The sequence below is a fragment of the Macrobrachium rosenbergii genome, chromosome 27 (genome assembly GCF_040412425.1).
Source record: "Macrobrachium rosenbergii isolate ZJJX-2024 chromosome 27, ASM4041242v1, whole genome shotgun sequence".
NCBI classification, from domain to species: domain Eukaryota; kingdom Metazoa; phylum Arthropoda; class Malacostraca; order Decapoda; family Palaemonidae; genus Macrobrachium; species Macrobrachium rosenbergii.
The window spans coordinates 18,154,305-18,178,872 of NC_089767.1; the positions used below are offsets into that span (position 1 = coordinate 18,154,305).

At 38.3% G+C, this 24,568-nt stretch overlaps 1 protein-coding gene across 2 annotated transcripts in view; it reads left to right on the plus strand.

Annotated features, from left to right (window-relative positions):
• LOC136853455 (hexosaminidase D-like) overlaps positions 1–16,574 on the plus strand; it is a 35,523-nt gene extending 18,949 nt beyond the window's left edge. For both annotated transcript variants that reach the window (XM_067129052.1, XM_067129051.1), the window contains exon 2: positions 9,232–16,574. In XM_067129052.1, coding sequence (XP_066985153.1) covers positions 9,420–11,261 — 1,842 coding nt within the window. In that variant the 5' untranslated portion in view covers positions 9,232–9,419 and the 3' untranslated portion in view covers positions 11,262–16,574. The remainder of the gene's footprint in view (positions 1–9,231) is intronic.
• The last annotated feature ends 7,994 nt before the right edge of the window (positions 16,575–24,568 follow it).

Sequence of the window (24,568 nt, forward strand, 5' to 3'; positions counted from 1 at the left end):
ATATACAAAAGCAATAACATCAGACATAGGAGGGTAGTGGAAGGGGCACTCATCAGACAGATTAAAGTGATAGAAGGAAACAAAGGATTTACCTCAGAAGATCCCATAAGCTGATCTCTTGAAAAAGGGTCACAGTTAGGACCTGAAAGTACTCGAGTTTAAAAGTAACATGTAAATATTTACAAGTAAACAAGTTATACACAGGAATCTTGTGGGTTTCTCTTTCCATCATCAGAAGAAAACTGAAAGAAGTTTTTGTTTGGTTCATTAACATAAGCAGCAAATTTCAATACAATTTTTTCTTCTTAAAAAATGTTTGCCAAACGATGTACCAATGTTACCCCCATCTTCCTTACAAGAAAATGGTAAGGCATGAATACTATGAAAGAAAATGTATGTGCCTGGATATAGGGGTAACTTATTAGTTTTTGCCTTTGGTAAGAACAACAGTTGTAGGAGTGTTCACTCGTAGCTGTAAGCCATATATTTTTGAGGGTAATGTTGTAAGATGATTCTGAAATTATATTAAAGTGTTTTAGGATGATAGTTTAAGGTATATTTGGTGTTTAACAATTAAAATAGGCAGTTATAAGCATTTTTAGAGGGGGAATCGCAAGTATTCACGAATTTTAGCTATTTGTGAGTCGTTGTGGTCCCTAAACCCCTATGAATACCGGTGGTATACTGCATATGAAGTCTTTAGTCTCATGCCCTCCAGTAGCTCGGCAGGATTTAGTGATTATGGTATTCCTAAGCAGGACTTTGATTCTAGCCACAGGAGCTTGTGGTCACTTTCACGACTCTTCTGTTATGAGAGGCTTTCAGTCCTCTGTGAGCCATGAACATACCCATTCTGGGCATGCATTGCAATTGTGTAGATGTGCACCTCTACATAAACTCTCCCTTGCCTTTAATTGTTGACAAAACACAAGCTAAGTCAACCCCCACTATTCACAGTCTCACAATTCGCGGCTTCACTGATTCGCAAATTTTTCTGTGGAACATATCCTCAAATTATTTGCAAGAAATTTGGCAATTCATGGACTTTTTCATCAAGAAATATCCAGTGATTAGTGCGTTTTGATGCTATTTCCATGACTAAATACACTTTTTTTTTATGTTAAAAACATGATTTACTAATTTTCAGATATTTTAATGTTAAAGTAAACACAGCATAATATCATAAAATGTATTTTATTTTATGCATTTAAGTACTGTACATACTGTACTGTACTGAATTGTGAACTGCAGTGTTTCCCTTGTTCTGTAAAAAGAAAATGGTACAGCCTCAATACTCTACAAGAGAAAATGGCTCTGATTGAATGTAGTGTAATTTGATGTTATTTTCATGACTAAATCATTTTTTTATAATAAAAGCATGATTTACTCATTTTCAGATATTAATATTAAAAAGTAAACACAGCATATTATCATAAAATGTGTTTTTTTCATCAGTGTATTCAAGTACATACTGAATTTGTGACTTCCTAGTGTTTTTCCTAGTGTTTCCCCTGTTCTGTAAAAGGAAAATGAGACAGCCTCAGTACTCTATGAGAGAAAATGGCTCTGATTGAATGTAGGGGGGACTTGAGTTTAGCTTTCACACTTACTGGTAAGCCATATATTTATAAGGGTAATGCTGTAAGATGACTTTGAAATTATTTTAAAGTGTTTCAAGATGATAGCTTAAGGTATATTTGCTGTAGGATGATAGTTTAAGGTATACATTTGGTGTTTGAACCATTAAATAGGCAGTCATAAATGTTTTTACATGTAGTCTTTGGTGTCAGACCTGTTTAAATACAGTATACAGTTATAAGCATTTGGGCGTGTAAAGCATTTGCAGATTTTAGCTATTTGCGGGGGGGTTGTGGTACCTATCCCCCATGAACACTGGCGGTTTACTGTACCTGTAACAGGTGAAGTGCGCATATCTTCCCATTCTCACAGATCAACGTATAGGGTTGTTGAGCCCCTGCGGCAAAGATTCATTAAGAAGGTAATGTTGAAGACTGTTTCCCTTCTTTCTTCAGACTCATGGAGACTTTGTCACCAAAATGTAGACAATTTCCTGTCTCCCTAAGTGCACACTGCATTTCCTGATAACCATTATAATCAAAGGCTGGGAAGGAAAAAGAAAACTGCCTTGTGTCCTGTTCTTTTAATATTCGTCTCGTGTAGTGTGCATGATGAGTTCTGAACACACAGGATAAGCATTAGAAAACTGATGGGTTTGCATTAAATAGAGGATTTTTTGTGAAAATATGTTCCCTAAACAAAGTTTATTTTTCAACAAAGCCATCAGTTAACATGACCCTAACTATACTGTATGGTCACCATTCTAAGAGACACAGCACAGGCAGTCCCTGCATACCGGTGGCATCGGTTAACGGCAATCCTGTTTTATGGCGCTTGTCTAGCAACACTGTTAACTGGACTTTCGGCGCCAACCTCTGCATAATGGCGACGAGATCTCCAGTTAGCGTTGCCGATATCCGGTTAATGGTGCCGTTAAGCAGGTTATTAGTGCTATTATCACAGGTTTTCAGTTAGTATTACTCAGCCGGGAATGGAACCCCACCGTTAACTGGGGACTGCCCGTATATACCATCATGAAGAAGAACAGCAACACTACTCCATTGGCCACACATTCAGGAGTCTATATTAAGCTCTTTAAGGTCACTTGGTCAAGGTGAGGTTAACATGCAGACTAAAGAACATACAAAGGCTTGAAGAGAATGAAGGTTCTTACCTCTGATCTGAACCTACAAAATTATTGTTACTTGACGCCTACTTCCATATCCTTAATGGATATTTGTCGTATATAACCTACATCTGCTTTTCCCCTTAAGGGGTTAGACATGTAAAATTAGTTATCTCCACACTTCTTTATCCTTTGCTCATTTTGCCTGAACTCCTGTTATGTCTAGGTCTTCATCTATCCCTTAAGATGATCCCAAATGGTAGAGGTCTTTCACTAAACAGCCAATAAAAATGACTCCTCCAGTCTTCATGCAAGGAAACTGAACATCTGTTTGCATACTACTGAATGTTAATAATGTAAATTTTAATATGATTCTCAAGTTCTTATATAGATGTTTTAAAGTTATCTCTTAATGAAAACCGTTAAAAATGGTTAGCTCTTATGATGTTGAAATTGGCCTCAGCTTAAGGCTGCAGGTTGAATTACAGTAGTATGGAGCCATTTTTAGGTTTTGAAATTCATGTTAATAGTTTATTTGTAGTGAAGTTATTTAGACTTTGCTCACTTGTTCACCAGGTTGTATTAGTATGGAATCATTTTTATGTTTTAAAATTCATGGTAATACTTAATTTGTACTGGACTGATTTAGAATATGCACATTTGTTCCTATGAGGATACAAATGTTTTCTTTTATATAGATATACCCTTAGCAAATGCTGGTCTGGTTGTTGTAGTTTGGTAACAAGATAGTTAAGTAGTGGTAAGTGAGTTGGGTACCCACCCACTCACTCAAGTGTCAGTGTCCACTGTTATACAGATGTCTTCACTGATGCTGGACTCTGTCATGGCAGCTGTTGTTTAATAGATTTCTCCTGCGTCTGACTTTTTGTTGATGACTTTACTTTGTCTTCTGGTAATGCATTTGCCTATTGTACATGTGTTATGGTAAGTGAGTCTTGACTTTTTGTTGATGACTTTACTTTGTCTTCTGGTAATGCATTTGCCTATTGTACATGTGTTATGGTAAGTGAGTCTTGACTTTTTGTTGATGACTTTACTTTGTCTTCTGGTAATGCATTTGCCTATTGTACATGTGTTATGGTGAGTGAGGCTTCATCTGTGAGCAAGTTTGGTTAGTGCAGATGTTCAGGGAGATCTCCACAGGTGTTCAGTGTATGAGAGGAGGTGTGGGCACCTGTGAACATTGATGCCTCTTTTTTTTTTTTTTTTTTTTTTATAAGCCACCATTGGTTGTTCTGTGAGCTGCTAGTGTCTGTCTTGGTTGCCAAAGAATGTGCTGCTTGCATATTCCTAGGATAACAGCTAACTTCTCCTCCACCAGCTTTCAACAGTGATCCTCTACTCTGATGTAGCTTCAGCTTTTGTGACTGTGCCTGCCTGTTTCCTATGCTTGGTCTGAGGAGGGTTTTGTATGGCTAAATGATAGCTGATCTGGATGCTTTGAGGATGGAATGTTGGACAGTTGTTTAACGCTATTCTTGGTACTTCCATTGACCCTTCTTCGATTTCCACCGCTCCTGTTTTTGCTATGCCAAAAGTTCAAGAGTTGCTGAAAACTGTGTGGCCTCTTCCTGGGTTAAAGGGGGATTGGACTTCTGTTGCTTTTCAGGATCACTTGGCTATGGGCAATAGCTTAATCTTGTCCCAGTCTTAGAAGACGTCACTGCTTTGGCAATTCCTGTCCCACAGATGCCTTCACTGCTGCTGGACTTCTGTCATGGCAGCTATTATTTAATAGATTTTTCCTGTTTCTGACTTTATGTTGGTGACTATGGCTTGTCTTGTAGTAATGTGTTTGCATGTTTTACACATTACAATGCCTGATTCTTCACCTATAAGCAAGTCCAGTTAGCGCAGATATTTATATGGCTATCACCTCAGGTGTTCGGTGCATGAAAGGATGTGTGGGTGCTTTATGTCACCTGTGAAGGTTGACCCCCTCATTGTGTTAGTTCTTTTTGCAGAAGTCAGTATTGTTTGCATCTATGAGCTGTTGCCTGTTTTCTTTGCCTGCCCAATGGAAGAGGAAGAAGTCAAAGAAGAGCTGTTGGTATTTTCATAGGATAATACAGCTACATTCTCCCCCACTAGGCTTCAGTGCTCATCTACACTGACCCTGCTTCAGCTTCTGTGCCTGCTTGTTCCCTGTGCTTGGTCTAAGTAGGGTACTGTTTGGCCAGAATATGTCTGACCTGGATGCACTGAGGATGAAATGTTGGACAGTGTAATGGCAGTTCCTTGGACTTCCATTAACCCTTCTCCCATTTCCACTTCTGTTTCTGCTGTACCAACAATTCAGGAGTTGCTGAAAACTGTGTGGCCTCCTCCTGGGTTAATGGTGCATTGGTCCTATATTGCCCTCTAGGGTCACTTGGCTATGGGCAAGAGCTCGTTCCTGTCTGTGTCTCAGAGGACACTACTGCTTTGATAACTCCTGTTTCTTTGGGGATGCCTGCCTTGACTCTGTATGTGGTGGACTTGGGAGAGGTTGGAGAGGCCCATGGTCATGAGAGGTTGAAGAAACGTAGGTATGTTTTGTCCTCCTTTTCTTCCTCTTCATCCCCAAATCTTCTGTCTCTGGGCAGGCAGAAGCACAGGATGGATTCTCCCTTGACACCCTTGGATTATGACGCAGTGTCCAGTGTCCAGAACTCTTTCCAAGCACTCTTTGTTAAGGTCTCTGTAGCAGGCACAGGGTCAGACTGATACATTTTCTCCCCCTGCTTTGGTTCCTTCTCATTTAGTGGCAAATCCTGTAAGGCCTGAAGGTCCCTTGCCAATGGAACCTCTACAGGCTGAGTTGGAGGGCACTGAGAGATCATAGGGCTTACATATGAGTGCAGTGGCCCTGGGAAGTGACCAGGGCTCCTCACCACTTGGTGTCCTCCATTGAGCACACTGGCTTTCACCCTGGAGGCTTCACCATCATTTTGGCTTCCCTAGTCTCTGTTTACATGTGTTATAGCTTGGGAGGTAAATTTCCTGACCCCCAGAGTGGAGAACCTGCTTGCCTATAGTATACTCACTCTTCTAAATACCTTTTCTTCTTCTGATGTCAATGAAGATACAAACTCCATGGGACACAGAGACCTGCCCCCTCAAAGTGGGCTCATCTTCTGGCAGACTGACGAACAACCCTCCCTTAGAGTGGCTCCTGCAAAAGACATTGCTTTCTCAGCTGCAGAAGCAGGAACCATGGAATTGGTTACCATGGCTCTATCCCAAGAATCATTGGGATTTGACCTTTCGAAGTTGCCGGTGCCAGGTTGAAGGGCATTATCTTTCCTGTCACACTAGTCTCCAGACTTGTGGGTGAACCTGATCTTCAGGTGCTGCAATGCCATTTGTAGGCTGTTCTCAAGATGGGTTTTGGCTGAGACCAGTCTATCCAACGATAAGGTTGTAGCAGCTTTGGAGAAGAGTGTTACGGTGTTTATGACTCCAGTATCCACCAGGCAGCTTCATTTAAAGCCAGGGTCTGCAAAGGGAACTGCAGCCAAAAATTTAAAGTTCCTAAGGTGGGGGGTAGGGCCCTGCACCTTGTGCGGTCCACTTTGGGCATTACTTGAAGTTCTTTGCAGTGTCCCTTCAGTCCTTAGCTGCAGCCCTTTTCATTCCTTTACTCTGCCTCCATTTGTGTTCTCTTTCTTCCATCTTACTTTCCACCCTCTCCTGACAATATTGTTTCATAGTGTAACTGCAAGGTTTTTCTCCTGTTACACCTTCCAAACCTTTTTACTATCAATTTCCCTTTCAGCACTGAATGACCTCATAGGTCCCAGTGCTTGGCCTTTGGCCTAAACTTTATATTCCAAAGCATTTACGGGGCGGCTGCACCATCAACATTGGACATGAGTAGTGGTCAGGAATTTTCTAAAGTCTGGTTGAGCACCCATTCTTTTCCTCTTATTGTAGGATTAGGACCTTTTCCAGACCTTTCAGTGTTCCTCTTAAGCTTAGATCCGAAAGATAGGCAATTGGAAGAAGGGATGAGTACATTGAAACTAGCAAGTCTCTCCCACTGCTGTGATGTGGCGAAGGCCATCATGCCAATGAGGAATATGACATTGAAGGCAGAGGTAAGCAGACCCTTGGGTATTCTAAGACTTTTGGGATAGTTACAGGCTACCCTCTAAGGAACAGTGCTCTCCGACTTATCATGTTCCCAGCCTATTCTTCAGAAATATCCAAGTCTCTCACCTTGTCTGCAGAAGTACAGACAATGCAGGAGAAGTACAGGCTTGCATCTATTGTAGACTACTCTTGAGGCTTCAAGGGTCAGCTTACTGTGGTTGAGAAGTTAACCAGTGGCTGGAGGCTAGTCATCAGAGTCTCTGCTGACCATTCAGTTCCATACAGGATGGAAATCCCATGTTTCTCGTTGACTTTATCGAGAAGGCAACTTCATGCCGTTCAGTAGATCTGAAGGATGTGTCCAGATACCCATCCCTCAGGATTTTCAGAAGTACCACAGGTGTTTAGGTGATTGTTCACCCTGTTGTCTGCTTGGGCCTTTTCACAATCTTGGGATTGATAAAATGGGAAAAGTTGGACCTTCAGCCTAAATAGTAGACAAAGTATGTCAGCAAGTTCAGGGAAATGTATTTGCAGTTCCTGTCTCAACAGGAGTAACGTACTTGAATTTGGTACATCATTCTTGGTTATCTGTCTTTGCTTCTGAGTTTGCTTCAGTGGTGTCTGAAGTGGCATTGGCCACATGCTTTCAATCCTCCAAGACTTCTTGTCCCTCAACCAGAAGGGGAAGGGTGATCTTGATAGGTGGTTTGATAATGGGAATCTCCTTGTGGGAGTTCTGTTAACCTCCCACCTCATGAGGTGCTTCTGTTCTCAAATGCATTGAGATAAGGTTGGGGCATGTTGATAAAATCATCAGGCCATCAGCCAGATACACTTCATGACATTTTGTACAATTGGAATGGTTCCTGTATAGGCTTGTGGGAGAAAGTCCTTTCGAGGTGTGATGAACACTTGTAATTGACCTAGTCACCACTAGGTTAAACAGGAAGTCCCTGGTTTCTGTGCTCTCCCATTCTGGGTCTAAGGGGTGCAGTGGAGGTTGCTTTTTAGCATCCATGGGATAACCTCAGCGTCTGCATGTTTCATTCACTTTGCCTGTTGGTCACACTGGGTCTCAGGGTAACCCTAGTGGCTTCTCATTGGCCACAAACTGAGAGTTATTCTTGAGGCCCTTGCTTTTCAGTAACCACATCTCTGCTGCCTCCAGTTTGTGAATTGACATGCAGTTTATGCCTGGAGACTATCTTGCAACTCATGTGAGAGAGAGAAGCTTTTCTTGTAGGTTTGCATGAGAAGTCCTGTACTGCTTATAAGTCCACACCTGATGTGTATCAGACAAGGCAAGAGTTTTTTGGTACTACTTGCACAACACTTCACATCTTAGGCCTAAGTATTGACGACTTAAAACTGCTAGGCACAAGAGGGAGTTATTCAAGAGCACCAAATCATTTTATCTTTTGAGGATCATCAAGCTGGCGTATAAGTCACTGGCATAGGGTGACAGCTCCATACCCCAGGAGATGGCTCTTGAGGTCAGGGGTAGTGCTCCTTCCTTGGTGTTTAAGTAGAAATTTTCAGTTCTTCAGGCACTGAGGATAGATGGCTGATGCCTTTAGACCACCTTTACCTCCTCCTACCTCAGGGATGTTGCCCACAAGTTCTTGGACTCCATTTCTTTAAGATCATTGGTGGCTAATCAGCATATTGTGTATTTGCCCAATTTCCATTGGACTCTCTCTCTCTCTCTCTCTCTCTCTCTCTCTCTCTCTCTCTCTCTCTCTCTCTCTCTCTCTCTCTCTCTCTCTCTCTCCAGTAAGTGATGATGTTGCACATGCTGGTCTGGCCAAATGCAGGTGAGTAGCACACCAAAGTATCTTCTCTGACTTTCATTTTTAGTTTGTGGATTTGACTCCCTTCACCTCTTTTAACATTTTAACAATCCTAGCAAGGGAGTGGGGAAATTTCCAGAGCAAGGCTTCACGGAAGGCAAACTCTGGCACAGGGCCCTTGTCAGCCTTGATGTCATGTATGCCAAGTGAAGCAGGTGGTTATAGCAGTCAACCCTCAGAGCTCACATATGTGACCTGGACACTGTCATTTCTGGGTGGGAAAACCAACACCATTTATATTCTTCAGACAGTTCTTGTCACCAAAAGAGAATCTTCAGATAAAAGACAGGTTTGTATTCTAATGGGAACAAATTGCAAAGTCAGGATACTGAATTTGCATTTTTCCTACTTATTTGTCTGTTGCCAGAAGTAACAGTGATGCAGACATTTGGGTGAGTAAGTGAGTCCCCACCCCCCTGCTCTCTGTTGCTGCTAGTTAGCTACCTTGTTCCTTAGCATCAGTAACTGCAGCAGCTTTCACTGAAGGTACATCCATATAAGAGTGCTTCAGGTTTATAAATCTAGGAAAAAATTAAACATCTTGAATTTTCAATTTCTAATTAGCTGTTTTCTTTTCAGGTTTGGTGAAGACTTCAGTATTTGGGTAGATGTTAATGCTGACTGCTATTCAACCTAGCACTGCTAATGACAACAAACCTGTGTAGAAGACCTGTGAAAATGAATGACAAAAATTTACCGAAGGATCTTTAACACTGTGAGGCAGCTATTGGTTGTTTTTTTACCTTGGAGAAGTTATTATAGCAATAATGATTCCAAGAAGGAGCACTAGGTTACTGTTTTTTTGCCTGCTTTCTGTTGTTGTGATATTTGTGTTATACCTGTCGGCTCCATATGAAGAACCTAAACATATAATACCAGAGCCTATAAGTGATATTGTCAAAACTAGGAAAGCTCATTCAGATGATGATGAACTGATGACTCAAAGCCCAGATCATGTAAGAAAGCAAAAGGAGTATGAAAGCAGGATCTTGGCTAACATTCAGAAGATGACAGCGCACAAGCAGTTGAAGCGCAAAATGGATCATGATCCTCTGGGTGTTATTTTGCATAAAACTCCAGGTCTGTTAGATGGCCTTGGTAGGGTTCGTGACATGGAAGGCCAAGACTTGGCCCTTCGAAATAATGCTGTGATGGAAAACCAGCTCAAGCACAAAATTGTTCACCTTGATTTGAAAGGAGCACCTCCTAAGATTGAATACCTCAAAAAACTCTTCCCACTCCTTAGTTCTTTAGGGGCTACAGGTTTACTTATGGAGTATGAGGACATGTTTCCATATTGGGGCAAGCTTGAATTTTTGTCAGCTCAAAATGCTTATGCTAAAGGAGATATTGCTGATATAATGGAAATAGCTCGTAAAAGTAATTTAGAAGTCATACCTCTAGTCCAGACGTTTGGTCACATGGAACATGTATTGAAGTTGAAAGAATTTGCAGAAGTGCGGGAGGTTCCAAACTATCCTCAGGTTATCTGTCCCACTCATAATAAGACCATGCCCCTGATAATGATGATGATTGATCAGATTTTAGAAATGCATCCTGGGATCAACTGGTTGCACATTGGGTCAGATGAAGTTTATAATTTAGGAGAATGTCCTCGATGTCAGCAATACTTGATCCATCAGAGGTATGGAAAGAGTGACTTGTTTTTGCATCATATTAAAAAAGTAGCAAGGTATGTCAAGGACACTTACGATATACAGCCTATCATGTGGGATGATGAATTTCGCAAAGTTCCTTTGCGTGCCATTCAGGATGCTGGCATTGGTAACTTAGTTGAAATAATGGTATGGAAGTACAGCAAGGGAATTATGGTTGACTTAAGGTCTGACATATGGGAAAAGTATTCAATAGCATTTAATGGTATATGGTTAGCAAGTGCTTTTAAAGGTGCAGCTTCTCCTGAAAGCTATATAACTGATATAAATGAACGTCTAACCAACCACAAAGAATGGATGGAAGTTTTTGATATGTATAAGAGCACTATCCCTTTCAGAGGAATTACACTGACTGGGTGGCAGAGATTTGATCACTTTGCTGTCTTATGTGAACTTTTACCACAAGCTATTCCTTCACTTGCTGTGAATCTGATGTATATCAATGAGAGGAAAGCAGACCATGCTGCTCTTGGAAAAGTTGGTAGTCTGCTTAAGTGTAATTCATTCCTTAATTTAGATCTGAAGTATTTAGAGTATGCCAATAAATGTGACTTCCCTGGAAGTGATGTATATGAGATGTCCCAAAAACTTTACATTCTCAAGAAAGACATTGATAGTATGATGCATAATCCACATGTTACTGGATGGGTCACTGATTATAATATTGAGCACAACTTTGCTAGCCCCCAGCATGTAGAACAAGGTCTTCAGGATCTCTCTATGCTTCTTTTTGATTTCACTCAGTTAGTGGTAGATGCAGAAAAGGCATTGAGTAATACATTTGATGAGCATACTGTGAAAGAATGGATCTCTCTCAACCTGAGGCCAACATTGGCCAAACTGCAAAAGCTCCAAGCAGCAAGCACAAAGCTTCAGGAAATGACATTTTGGCCAAGAAGACCTCTTGATTCAGAGCTTACCAAGGAACTGTAACCTTGGAGGGAAGAAAAGTTAATTATGCTTGCATTTTTCAATTCATAAAGTGATAGGGAAAATCTGTTTTGTCAGAAACTTTACTCTGGTCATGTGTGCTCTCTCTAAAAAGATGATGGGTCATTGAGGTAACATTTCTTTTGCAGAACGTATCTTTTTTTTCATAGAATGTTTTAATTACTTTTTCTGTGAGGCAGTTGTTTTATAAACTCAGATTTTGGCCTGCATCCTTATTAAGATGCCATGAAACCAAAAAAAATATAAAGTTCTTGTGGTGGCTCCCTATTCCATCGTGCATTGTGTGGTGGAGGTCTAGCTTAGGCTTTTTAATAGTATATGGTGAGCTGAATTGATAACATTATGCTCTTTTTCCTCAGATAAAATGGGGTTGTTGATTGTGAATTAAAATAAAAGGTAGAAGCTGTTGAGATGAATTTTTTGCTTGTAATATGTTGTGTATGAAGAACTGAAAAGCTAAGAAATCTGGAAATACATGGTAGAGTTGGTAAAAAGGTTGTTGCACGTGGAAATGTATGTCAGTGTTTTGAGGTGGTTTGGCCATATGGATAGACTACTGAAAAGTGTTAGGAAGGAAGTAGGACCTACAAAGTGAATTGTGCAGTGAATGGAAGTGAGTTTGGCGTGATGTGTGGGGTATGAAGCAGTTAATTTGTGGAAGTTTCTTGCATGGGTTTATCCATGGTTCAGCATCTGAAATATGAACATAACAGTAACTATTACTGGATATTGTTTTCCAACTGGAGCCCCACCCTTTTAGGGGATAGTCTTAATGGTGTGTGTGTGGGATGTGAGTGTGTGTGTGTGTGCATGTATGTGTACATGTTGTAGCTCACCTGTAGAACCTTTGGGTCTTATGCATGAGGTCCATGGTTCTATCCGAGCCTGTCACCCACCAGTTGGGCCAGCTGTAAACGGGTACCAGCTCTACTTGGGAGTCAAAAAATTGAGTTTGGGTTTAGCAACCCCATCTCTTAAGACTGGAAATCTCTATCCTTCTGGCACTGTCCCTTGAAAATATTGTGGTGAAAGAAAAGACTTTAAATGTGCACAGTTTATTTATATACATATTTTTTTTTTCCATTCACCTTTTCCTTCTTTGGGTTTTGGGTCTGCCAGAATGGTAAAGCTGTCTGTTCTCAGCAAGTGTTAAAAGATGAGGTTGCTACCCCACGCTCTTCTCTTAACTCCCAGGTGCCATGCTTACCCATTCACATATATTTTTTTCTTATGTATTATGGTGTTGAGAGGACAAAGACAAGGTTTGCCACTTATTAGATATACTGTAGTAGATTTTAAATGTAACATATATATATAGCTGCTATAACTACTCTGTTTCTAGTCCTTCTGGCCATAGGCTGTGATAAGTTATGGAATGTAATGTAGTTCTTGTTAAATGTTATCTAAACATATTGTTTCTTTTCATCATGCTTTGCTTGATTAGGACAGCTTAAATTTGTTTGGCTTTATGGGAGGTAACTTCATTGGAATTTTATGAAAGCTTTATAAGAGTATTTTGATAAGGTATTAGTATGAAATGGAGAAATGTTCAAAAGTATGATATGATGCATTTTTAAAAGTAATAAATCTAGAAATAGGGTTTTCAAGATATTGCTGTATCCATTGTAGCTTTAAGATTCAACCGGCTTGTATGCCCTTAAATTTATGTTGTTGTGTGTAAGTAATTAGTCTCATATGTGGCTTAGCAAAGTAAAACAAGATAGGCAGTTTGCCTTTTCGATGCTTGGTATCAGAGTAGGAAAAATATAATTTACTTGAGAAGGTAACAGGGAATTTATTTATCAATTGCTGTCTTCATTCAAGATTGTAAGATTGTCATTTCACATTTTGTTTTATTAAGTAATAGTTGTATTTTTATTTTGGATCTGAGTTTTTTGTAATTTTACTTTTGGCATCAGATGATCCTAGGAGGAAAACCAAAAAACTTAATTACTGGTTACATGATGGTAGCTTTAACCCTTAAGGGATGGGCTAAATATACAGTATACTAAACACACCCCCAGACTGGGCAAACTTTAAGGTTGGCCAGTTTAAGAAAAAACACATCAATGGAAAGAGGGAGATATTATGCAAATGCACATTGCGTAATAAAAAAATTCTAAAAATTTTCCCCTACCTTTCACAGGAAGTTGAAAGTGACTGTTTACAACCCTGTATGGGGCCTCTTTTATGAGACACTTGCAAAAATATGCAAATTTTACCAAGTCATACATGTTTTTCTAATGATTTATTTTATTTTATTTTGTAAAATTATAGTTACAGCTCACACAATATCATAACACGTAAGAACTAAAATCAGTTACAGTTTCTGAGCATGTTTGTTGTAAAATATTTACGAGATTTACTGAGATGTGGAGATGCAGTAACTTTTTGTGAGGTATACATGTTTTTTCTAATATTTCTTTGCACTTTTGTGTGCAAAATTACAGTTATAACTGACATACTATTATAAAAGATAAGGACTAAAACCAACAGCAATCCCTTGGTATATTTATGAGCAAGTAAATAAAAAGACATCATGAAGTAGAAAAAGGCAGTACATTCCCCCATCAAGTCTCAAGGCACACTAATCCCCCTCTGTCCTGTGCTGAGCTACTACAACTACCATAAGTCATTTACTGACAATTGCTATGAACATATTTCATGCTAAATTCATCCAAATCGTATGGCGTGTAATATTAATACTCATATGAATTAGCCTGTCCATCACTCAAAACCTGTTATAGATACTCTTATGATGGTGCCCGTCCATTAAGGGTTAAAGCAGCTTATAGTTCCTTTAGCTTATGTTGTTCATGTGTAATTAGGGTTGCGTGGTTTAGCAAAATATGAAAAGAAGGTGGCTTTCCTACTTAATGCTTTGTGTTAGAGCAGGGAAAATATAATTTGCTGGAGAAGGTAAGATTTTGAGGTTATCAGTCCACTTAATTTACTGTGTAATAGTTTTATTTTTAATTTGTAATTGTACTGTTAGTGTCAGTTGATCTTAGGAAAAAACAAAAAAAAACTCATATAGTACTGGTTGCATGGTGGTAACTTTGGTCATTTGTAGGAGTTATTACTTTAAAGAGGAGATGGTTAATTACAGCTCACAGTAGTATTAGCAAAACAGTGTTAGTGACTACTTTTGACATTATGAATTGTATAAAGCTCCAATATATAATTTAGTGGCATGATGGTGTGTTTGCATGCCATTTCTATGCCTCAATAAAAGTGATCTTCTGGAACTTTACAAGAAGTTTCAAAACTGTCATAGGGTCATATTAAGTTTATAACGTATGTAATCGGCTTTTCTTGTGAAAACTTGGGAAAATGAACTGTATGATTTTAGAGTCTGAATCTCATGTTTGTTGCAGTTTTTTTATTTTGCAAAATGATTGATTGCTTCTTTTGTGTATTAACTGCATATTTCTTATGAATATTATTTAATGGATGAATTTTATTCTCTGTGCTCCATTGTATTCTGTTTCGTTAGCATATCAGCATTTATATTGCAATAACTTTTGTTACTGTGCTGTCATATTGCCCATTGTCTCAGTTTTAGGCTAAATAAAGTATATAATGTATATTTGAGCTAAAAGTATGTGGATTGGCAGTCTCATAAATTAATTCTCATAACAATAATAGTAATGAAAAATGTGGAGTTTTATATTTCAGAAAGGTTTTAATGCCTTATGTAAGTTTTTTTTATTTTTTTTTGCTTAGTATCGAATCACTTATTTGTTTAGGAATCTAATGTATTATGAGGTTTTAATTATTATCAGAATGATTTCCAGAGAAAAGGATCTGCTGTGGATGAAAAATATAAGTGTGGATAAGAAACCACACGTTACTTATAATAGAGGTCCTTTTCTAAGAGAGTGACAGATCTCCTCCCCCCCATGTATAGTCATGTATCCAGATCTTAGGCTTATGATGTATGTTGGATTTGTGTTCATTGTCTAATCTCCTTTGCTTTGGCTGTTGGATTTGTGGTTACAGTATTATGTACATATTCTTCTTTAATTATATTTATTATATATTATAATAAAAACATTGTGACTGGTTACCCATCATGTTTTTAAAATATGCTTTAAGTCTCTTCTTCCTTAGTGACCTTTGCTTTTGCTGTTGGATTTGTGTTTATTGCCTATTCTCCTACTTTTATTATATTTAATATTAATTGCAATACAAACATTCTGACTGGTTACCCATCATCTTTTTGAATTGTGCTTAAAGTCTCTTCTTTTGTCGTGACTTTTGCTTTGACTATTTTCTTAAATCCAATGTTGAAACTGGATGTTATGTAATTTTGTATATCTTATTGTCTAATATGTGTATGAATGAGGAGGGTGATAGGTATATTTAGAAGGAAAAATTACCCTGTTTTTTCACTTGCAATTGGTGTAATGTGTTCTCAATTTTGTTTATTGCAGTTCTCAAAATTCCCCCTTTTCAATTGAAACTGAAGATTTTTTTACGGTTTATCTCGAATAAAACGAAATACAAAATGACACTACAATTCTTAGTACGAGATCCTTTATTTTAAAAGGTGTAATGCTATTTTATAGTGGTTAGGATAATTAGGTGATGTTATTTCTGCTATTTGTACCAGACTACGTTTATGTTACATATGACCAGTACTTATTTCCCTGTTTGATAGAAATTCCTTTGACTTGTATTTGTTATAGTCATTTATTCAGTTATCCTGATAACTTGTTAACAGCAATCATTTGGTTCCTGTTTTAGCATCCAGCTTTCTTGGACTAAAGTTTATTTTGACATCTTTCAGTTTTTTGTTCAGATAATCGTGATCCACGTTATTCAGGAGTACCCAGCGGTGCTAACAATACTCTACTTTATATGAATGCTCATGAATGTATGTATGTACCTTGTGTAAATTGCCTATTAAATGTAGAACACCCTATGCTGTTATAACATATATATATATATATACACATATTAGCAAAATTTTGCTTGCGTGTTGTTGCATTGTCACATATGGAATGTTCGTGCCAAGACAAGCGTTGATGATGACTCTTTTGAGATAATTTCTCCTTAAAATGTATCTTTGTAGCACATGATTTGTAACCTAAGCTCAAAGCTAAAGTATTTGCAACAGAGCTGTCAACCCTGTGTTATCATTGTTTTATCTTTGTTGGTAGGTAATTTTCCACGTAAAAATTGTGCTTTATGAGGGTTGAAAATAATTTTTATGTAAATGTATGAAATATTTCATATGAATGTGTTGGATTAATTAAAGGTTTTGATACGAAATAAAGATGCCATATCAGATACACCTTTAAATTATCCTTTCTTTTCAGCTTAACCATATTATTATATCTGTAGAGAATAAAAAGTTATTGACAAAATAACTTTTCCCTCATTATTAACTTACTCTCAAGAGGAATTCTTATGTGTGGTTGGAGTACTTTACAGAAGTATTAGAATTCCTTTTTCCCAGTTTGTGTGAAATTACTCCTTACAATGTTAACTTTTGTTTTTGCTGTCCACTACCCTAATTTTTTCTGTCCCTCACTTTAGTGATCTTTAAATAATGAAATGAAATTGTCTTTAATATGATTTCAAACAGCTTAAAATTAGAAGGGTGAAATTGATCAGTACATATCTTCACCCAAAAATTTTATCACATGAAATTGTGACAGCTGACTAATGCATCAAATTTGCTACATGTATTCTTTAGGACCTAGAGATGTTTCTGTATAAAAGGTGGCAAGCTTTGCATGTTACGGATGGGAGTCCTCTCAGTCAGAATACATTGTCTGACAAAGTCACATGGCTTCAACTTGGAGTGTTTATATTCTGTTGATGCCATCCGATAGCTGCAGGTCTCTTGAACTTGGGGAATCTCTGTTTCTTGGTTCAAATCTAAAACTATTACAGTATACACTTTCTCTCTCATTATTACTTCAGTCTCCTAAATATTTCTCCGCTATCTCCCATATTACTGTTCAACCTCTCTGTGACTTCATTATGTAACTGCATGGTTTTACCATAATTATGCCTTTAAAATCTTTTACTTCAGTTATTTTTCTTATCATTATCTTTCTGTACAGCATCTCTAACTCTCTGCTGACCTGACTACTAAGAAAGGGTATCTTGGCTGGGATAGGTTTTCATATCTGCAGCTAACAGTTACAGTGTTGGTGGGGTTGTCTACAATCTAATGATGTTAGAGCTTAAGATATCAACACAAATACTTGTGTTAGTACCTAAAAGAAGGAATTATCCTTTAGGACTGACCCATAGATTCCAGGGTGGGCTCATTCTGAAGTGAGGTCTTTTGGCATTTTGTCAGGCCATCCAATCCTAATAATTAGATTGGGGATAATTATACTCTTGCAATACTTGCTTTCAGTAAGTGGGTTTGCTTAAACTTGGGCCTCTTAATTACATATGATATAGCCCCTCCACCTTTGGGGTGGGGTAGGGAATGGGCATTTGGGAGTTACCTCTTGCCTGTGCTACGTTAGTGGAGGAATAAACTTCATGAAAGTTTAATAACTTTTCAAAATTTGCCTTTTTTTTTTTTTAACAATATGATGACCACTGGTCAAACGAATTTAGCACACCTGGACCCTTTGACAACCACTTGGGACAGTAATGTGGGGCCATGACCATATTTAATGAAGGAATGGCAAAAGAGACCCAGGCCCCCCGTCAGGACACAGGAGCAGCTTTGGAAGGACGAATCCTTTGTTGTTTGTATTGCTCATATCAACAGGTTGTTCATTACTGGTTCTATCTGCTTTTATCAAACTATTCCATTTCGTGTTACCAACACAACTGTTCTGTTGGTAACAGGTGTGCTGGTAACACGGAATGGAATAGCCTGATAAAAGCAGATAGAATCAGTAATGAACAGCCTGTTGATATGAGCAATACAAACAACTAAGGATTCTCTGTTTTACTGTATTCCTTTGGAGACCGATATTGAGGTACTACTGAATAATTCATTTAAACCATATGGTAATATAATGGAATGAGAATGAATATTAAAAGCCAAAAAGGAAAATATGAGTAAATTTCATCTAAAAGCCACGTGAAAGCTAATGAGGCATTTTGAGCATTATGAATAGTAAAATCTGCACCACATACAGAATGGGTACTGTATGTGAAAGAAAGAGTACCAAATGGTTTGAATAATTACTGGCCTGCAAACTGGATTAATGAAAATAACTTTTAGTTAATTATGCCCTCCCAAGAAAACATACCTACTAGTATAACCAGTTGCAACAACAAAGGATCCAATGTAAATTATTTTAGTGTGCAAATTCCTGCATAAAAAAAAGTTTATTAGAGCTGGGGACATTTCTCATTTTGGAAGGAATTGCACGAGCATCTAAACAAAGTTAAATACTAGGTTCAGCGCTTTATATTTTCAAATTCGACAATAGTGAGGGAAGAGAGGACCTGTGTATAAGTATTAGAACTGGTGAGGAATTAAAGCAAACAAATATTTTGAAGTACTTGGGTTTTGTCATAAGCAAAGAGATTGGACGTGAGATGGATATGCTGCAGAGAATTAAAACAGCTTGGGCTAAATTACGAGAGGTTTTAGAGGTGAACTTTGATAAGAAGATCTCTTTGATACTTAGGGCTAAGGTCCATTAAACTGATCAGACCAATGCTTCTGTATGGTGAAGAAACATGGGGCAATGGGAAGGTTAGAGGAGGGAGCCCTTGAATGAGAGAGATGAGGATGTTAAACTGGATTCAGGGAATGTCATTGCTGGAAAGAATTGAAGGTGAACAAATAGAATAAAGGGAGGATGTCTGTAAAATAACAGATAAAGCCAGGGAAAGTAGGGTGAGGTGGTATCATTCCCAGGATGATGATGCTCTGGTTAAGAAAGCTTGTGATATGACCACGGAGGGTAGAAGTAATAGGCAGAGAAATAGATGACGTCACATCGTAGAGAGAGAGATGAAATCGCAGGCCTTAGAACACATAGATGCCAAAATAGAATTCCGTGGAGAAGGAAGGCTCGAGTGGCTAACACCGTAGGGAGATGTATCAGGACTGTATTAAGAAGAAATGTGAAATGACAGTAGAATTTAAACCGTGTCTAGATTTCAGCTATGGGAGGGATATTGCATTTAGTAGGGATCCGTATGACTTTCGTGAAGTGTATGGAGGTCCCTGGGCCTTCAATAGTCAACTTTCTTTTGAAAGCCCTGGTGTCCTTTACCATACAAATGAACATAGAAGTTTTACCATTTAAACAGGAGCCGATGAAATGTTACTGTTGTTTTAGTTTCGGTAATCTCCTCGCATACGTTAAAATGAACGGCTCTGTAACACTTATTCTTAAACTGATGATTAAGATTGCTTGAATCATAACATAAATTATAAACCCAGTGACAGGAACTGCCAACAGTACAAAATAGAAGAAGCAACCATCAACAAATCCAGCACAGGACACGATCGTTGCATATGCTATAAGACTTTTAAGGAAGACCAAAGACTATACAAAAGTAATCAACCAAGAGGAAATTTACAACAAGGAACAGCCATTATACTCAGATCAGTTTGTTGACCTCTTACGATGAAAGGGCTGCCCTTTAAGAAAAATCAGCAGCATGAGAAGGCAGGAGAACTGCCTCATTAGGCTTTTCCAGCCTCCACTGAGACCAAAACATTGTCAACCCCATCCAGTCTTTCCTTCTTCGAGCATCAGCCTTAAAGTAATTTCTCATACAATGTGTTTGCTTGATCTAGGGGAGATTCTTACAAGCACAAAGTTACCAAATGCACCAGTCATGGTGAATAAATCTAGTTCTGGTAAATCTTCATTTCTTATTCAGACACTCGAAAATAGCTATGTAACACCTACAGTGTTCTGCCATGTAGCAACACTAATGAAATACTGTGTCCACCCAGATGAAAAAGTGACATCATGTAACTTCAACACATATGAAGATTTTGAGATCCATCCAGCTCCTCTGCATGCTTCAAAGAAAGCAACACAACTGGAAAGCCACATATTTGACTGAAACAGTAGACAATAACCACCACAATTCTAGAAATGGAAAGACCCTGCTTCAGAAGTATTTCAGAAAATAATCGGTAACTTTCTCCTCTATTCCCCAAAGGGATTGTCAGGCTCTGAGGGCAAAAGACGAAGAGCTTAACTTTTTGGTTGAAGAACTTCTACCCTCAGTCATCTGTCTACTGGAGAGCAAGAGAGACAGCAATAACCCATCTCCTAGGGAACGTGTTGGTTATAGGACTCCATACGACCCACAAAGATGATGTCATGGTGGATGTGTTTAATATGCGTGCCACGATATTCCGTTATTTCTCTTCATGCAGTAGCAATGCAAGTTTATCCTGGAAGGCAATATCCTGTGTGTTCACTTACCCAGCTTGGAATTATAATATATCGCGTGGTGAAGCAGCAGAGTTGATTCATCAATTCCCCTAACTATTCTCCCTATATAGAGATATTAATATGTGGCAAATTCCTCTCGTTGAGTGATGTCTATCAAATAAGAATGGTAACATAATACTAGGAAATGAGAATATTAACTAAACATGGGCCAACCTGCTCATTTCCAGATTCAAACAGGCAGTCTATCAACTATTGATATTTCAAACACAAGTTCCAGCTGCCTAATTGATTTTAATTGGCAAATGGTAGATGACTGGCGTACAAGTGACTTTGCACTTGTTCTAATTATTACGACCAATAATGATCCACCATTACCAAAGTCACGAAGATGAATCCTTGAAAAGCACACTGGCTAAAGTTTTAGGAGTTGAATGACATTGAAGGAGAGCTCCAGACAGTAGCTAATGGAACTGACATATTTAATGGAACTCCACACACCGTGGGTACAAGTTGTATTCCCAAATCTGCAGGTATATCCAGACGACGAACAGTTCCTTGTCCTGTGCAGACTAACGTGAAAATCACCGACTAGATGCTGCTGACACCATAGTGAAGAAAATATTGTTATAAGCAAGAAACGTAGAGCCCAGTTCTGACCTACAGAAGGCTGCTGAATGTCAATCATGGTGACTTATGTATCTTCAGTGTACAGTAGAACTCCATCATCTGCTGTTTGGAGGAAATTAAAGAAAATAGCGGGGGAATTCATACCGAAGCCATCCCCATATGAAATGTAAAGGACCAGTGTATAAATAGTGCCTCCGAAATCAGAAGCAATACTTTGGCTAAACACTCTGAAGGTGTATCACTCGAGTCCAAAGTCATTCAAGGATATCGTTACTGACAAAGAAAGGAACAAAAATGACTAGATATTACAACAAATAAGATAGAATCCTATAATCAACTGTTTACTGAAAATGAGTTTGATTTGGCTTGTCCACCTTCTAATAATGTTGCCTCAGGCCCTGGAGAGATTTCATAGGCAATGTTGAGATATATCAATCAAGAAGGAGAATCATTTATCAATATTTAGATTATGCATGCATGTATATTCCCACCATCAGATAAAGTCTTTTATGCATTATAATGCATTTAAATTGTTGCCACAAGCGTATCCAAGATTTTCCATACCAGCATAACAGCTTAAGTCAGTGTTATGAAAGTCAGCACACTTATAGATAAATCTGGTAAAGGACAGCCGTTTTTGCAGCACTTCAGGCTGTTAGCTTCCAAGCATCACCGCTGAACCCAGCTTTAGCCATCAGGCCCAGCAGCCAGTGACAGTACACCAGCTCATATATCACTCATGTTACCTGTCCTTCAGTCCTAACAGCATTTCTGGTTTTGTAACGACATCTCCGTTTGTATGGTATATCAAAATGGGTCAGATCCCATCAACAAAGTTCAGATGTGTCCTACGCTCTTGTGTATGGGTATCTTAACCTGGTAAGTCAGCATGGTTCTCATATAAACACCCTAGCAACTAATGGATTAAAAATGGCCATGCCCTACTGACGAAGAATTCACTAATATGCTGAAGAAGTACAGTGCTTAAGTTCTAGAACAAACTAGAGTGTCTAGAACAATATCTAGAAATTAATTTATTCCTCGACGTTTCGTATTCTTAACATTTACTAAAAGGCTCTGAAGCCAGGAATTGTCGTTTGAGATTAAATCAGCCTTGTGTTGGCACGGACAAATGATTGGTTATACATGGCTAGAAATTTTAGGCGATATTTTTTTATTGCTGTCAAAAAGGTGGCCAGTGGTCTTGCTATTGGCTGGGAAATGATACCATGTCAGAACATCCTGGGTCTCCAGTGCTAATTAGATGATCTTCAAGTTCTGGAGAGAGACTAGAAATTAAACATCGTCTTTGGTCTGCAAGTTGCTTTTTGAATTGGTAGGCATGGCAGTAGTTAGTCCTTGAATTGCCAGGGTTGACACAAAAACCATGCAGTTTCCACCAAGATAGTGGCGGACGACTATGTGCTCTCTCTCTCTCTCTCTCTCTCTCTCTCTCTCTCTCTCTCTCTCTCTCTCTCTCTCTCTCTCTCTCGAGAGAGAGAGAGAGATAGAGAGAGAGAGAGAGCACTCGTCCGCCACTATCTTGGTATGGCCACTATCTTGGTAGAAACTGCATGGTTTTTGTGTCAACCCTGGCAATTCAAGGACTAACTACTGCCATGCCTACCAATTCAAAAAGCAACTTGCAGACCAAAGACGATGTTTAATTTCTAGTTTGCTCTCTCTCCAGAACTTGAAGATCATCTAATTAGCACTGGAGACCCAGGATGTTCTGACTGAAGGGAGTGCTGGCTGAAGTATCATTCCACTCCCAGCCAATAGCAAGACCACCGCCCCACCCACCTTTTTGACAGCAAATAAAAAATATCGCCTAAAATTTCTGTAAGCCTACTTGCGGGTATAAATATGGTTCATTTGTACCCCTGCTCTAGGAGTAAGAGCCCGTGCCAACACAAGGCTGATTTAATCTCAAACGACAATTCCTGGCTTCATTCGAGCCTTTTAGTAAATGTTAGAGAATACTACCGAAACGTCGAGGAATAAATGAACTTTGGACAGCTGTGATATCTGCTCCTACAAAGGCACTCATGCGAGAAATTGAGAAACTGCAATATAAACTCAATGGCATCCAGATGGCCCTTCTATTATTATTGTGATTTCTGTTCTCCCTTCTTTTTTAACAAAACCACAAATGAATTCCGTCTCTAACGGTGATTAATAGCCTGTAGTTAATATTAAGATTCCGTCTGTAAAGATAATTAACAGTAAGTTATTATTATAAAGATACCACCTCTAACGGTAATTATTATTATTATTATTATTATTAACGGGTTATTACAGCTTTTATTATTATAACTATTATCCATTATTTAATTTTATGTGCTGTATTTATTATACATTGTTTATCTCTCTATAGCAACTAAAGGGTTTATTATTATTATTATTATTATTATTATTTGGCAACAGACCCTCTGGTTTATTAATATTATTGCTATTTAACTTTTTCTATTTTCCTCCCACTTCTCTTCAGTGGATCTTAATTTTATTTGTCATTTCATTAGAATATATAAAGAAGCATTGATTTTGACTTTTCCCCCATGAAATGACAAATATAGGCGAGCAGGTTAAACTCCACTGAAGAGAAGTCCGCAATAAGGAAAATAGAAAAAAGTCTTCTACAAAATAAATGCAGCTGAAGCAGCAATAATATTCAATAGAACCTATTATTATTATTATTATTATTATTATTATTATTATTATTATTATTATTATTATTATTATTTATTATTATTATTATTATTATTATTATTAACAGATTTCTAGAAAGGTTTTGACTAAGTGGATTGAATGAAACCTTTTGAGATCATGATGAAATAGATTACACGTAGAAATTATAAATGCAGTTGCAAAGATTAACTGATCTATGAAATTTAGGCTGTCAAACCAAGCAATGGGTCACTTTCGGCCATTCAGAGCTTTTTTCAGTAAAAGGGGGAAGTTGGAGTGGTTGGACAACAAAATAAAGAGCCGGAAAATAGAAGATATGAAGTACAATGATCTAAAGGTAGAACTGGGAGAAAATCCCACAACTGCACCAAGAAGCAACTGTTAGAGGTGTTGGACAGCGAAACTGAAAACAAGAAGCAAGAATGGAGGTAAAATAAAAGGCTGAAAAGTGGATGCAACTAGGGGCCAAAGGAATGCTGTAAATACCCTTTAGTAATGCCTATACAGTAGTGTACCACGTGAGGTTCACTGATGGCACTGCTACCCTACTGGAATGGTTGCAAAGAAATACACAAATGATACAACAATACTATGTCTCAGCAATACTTAATAAGAGGG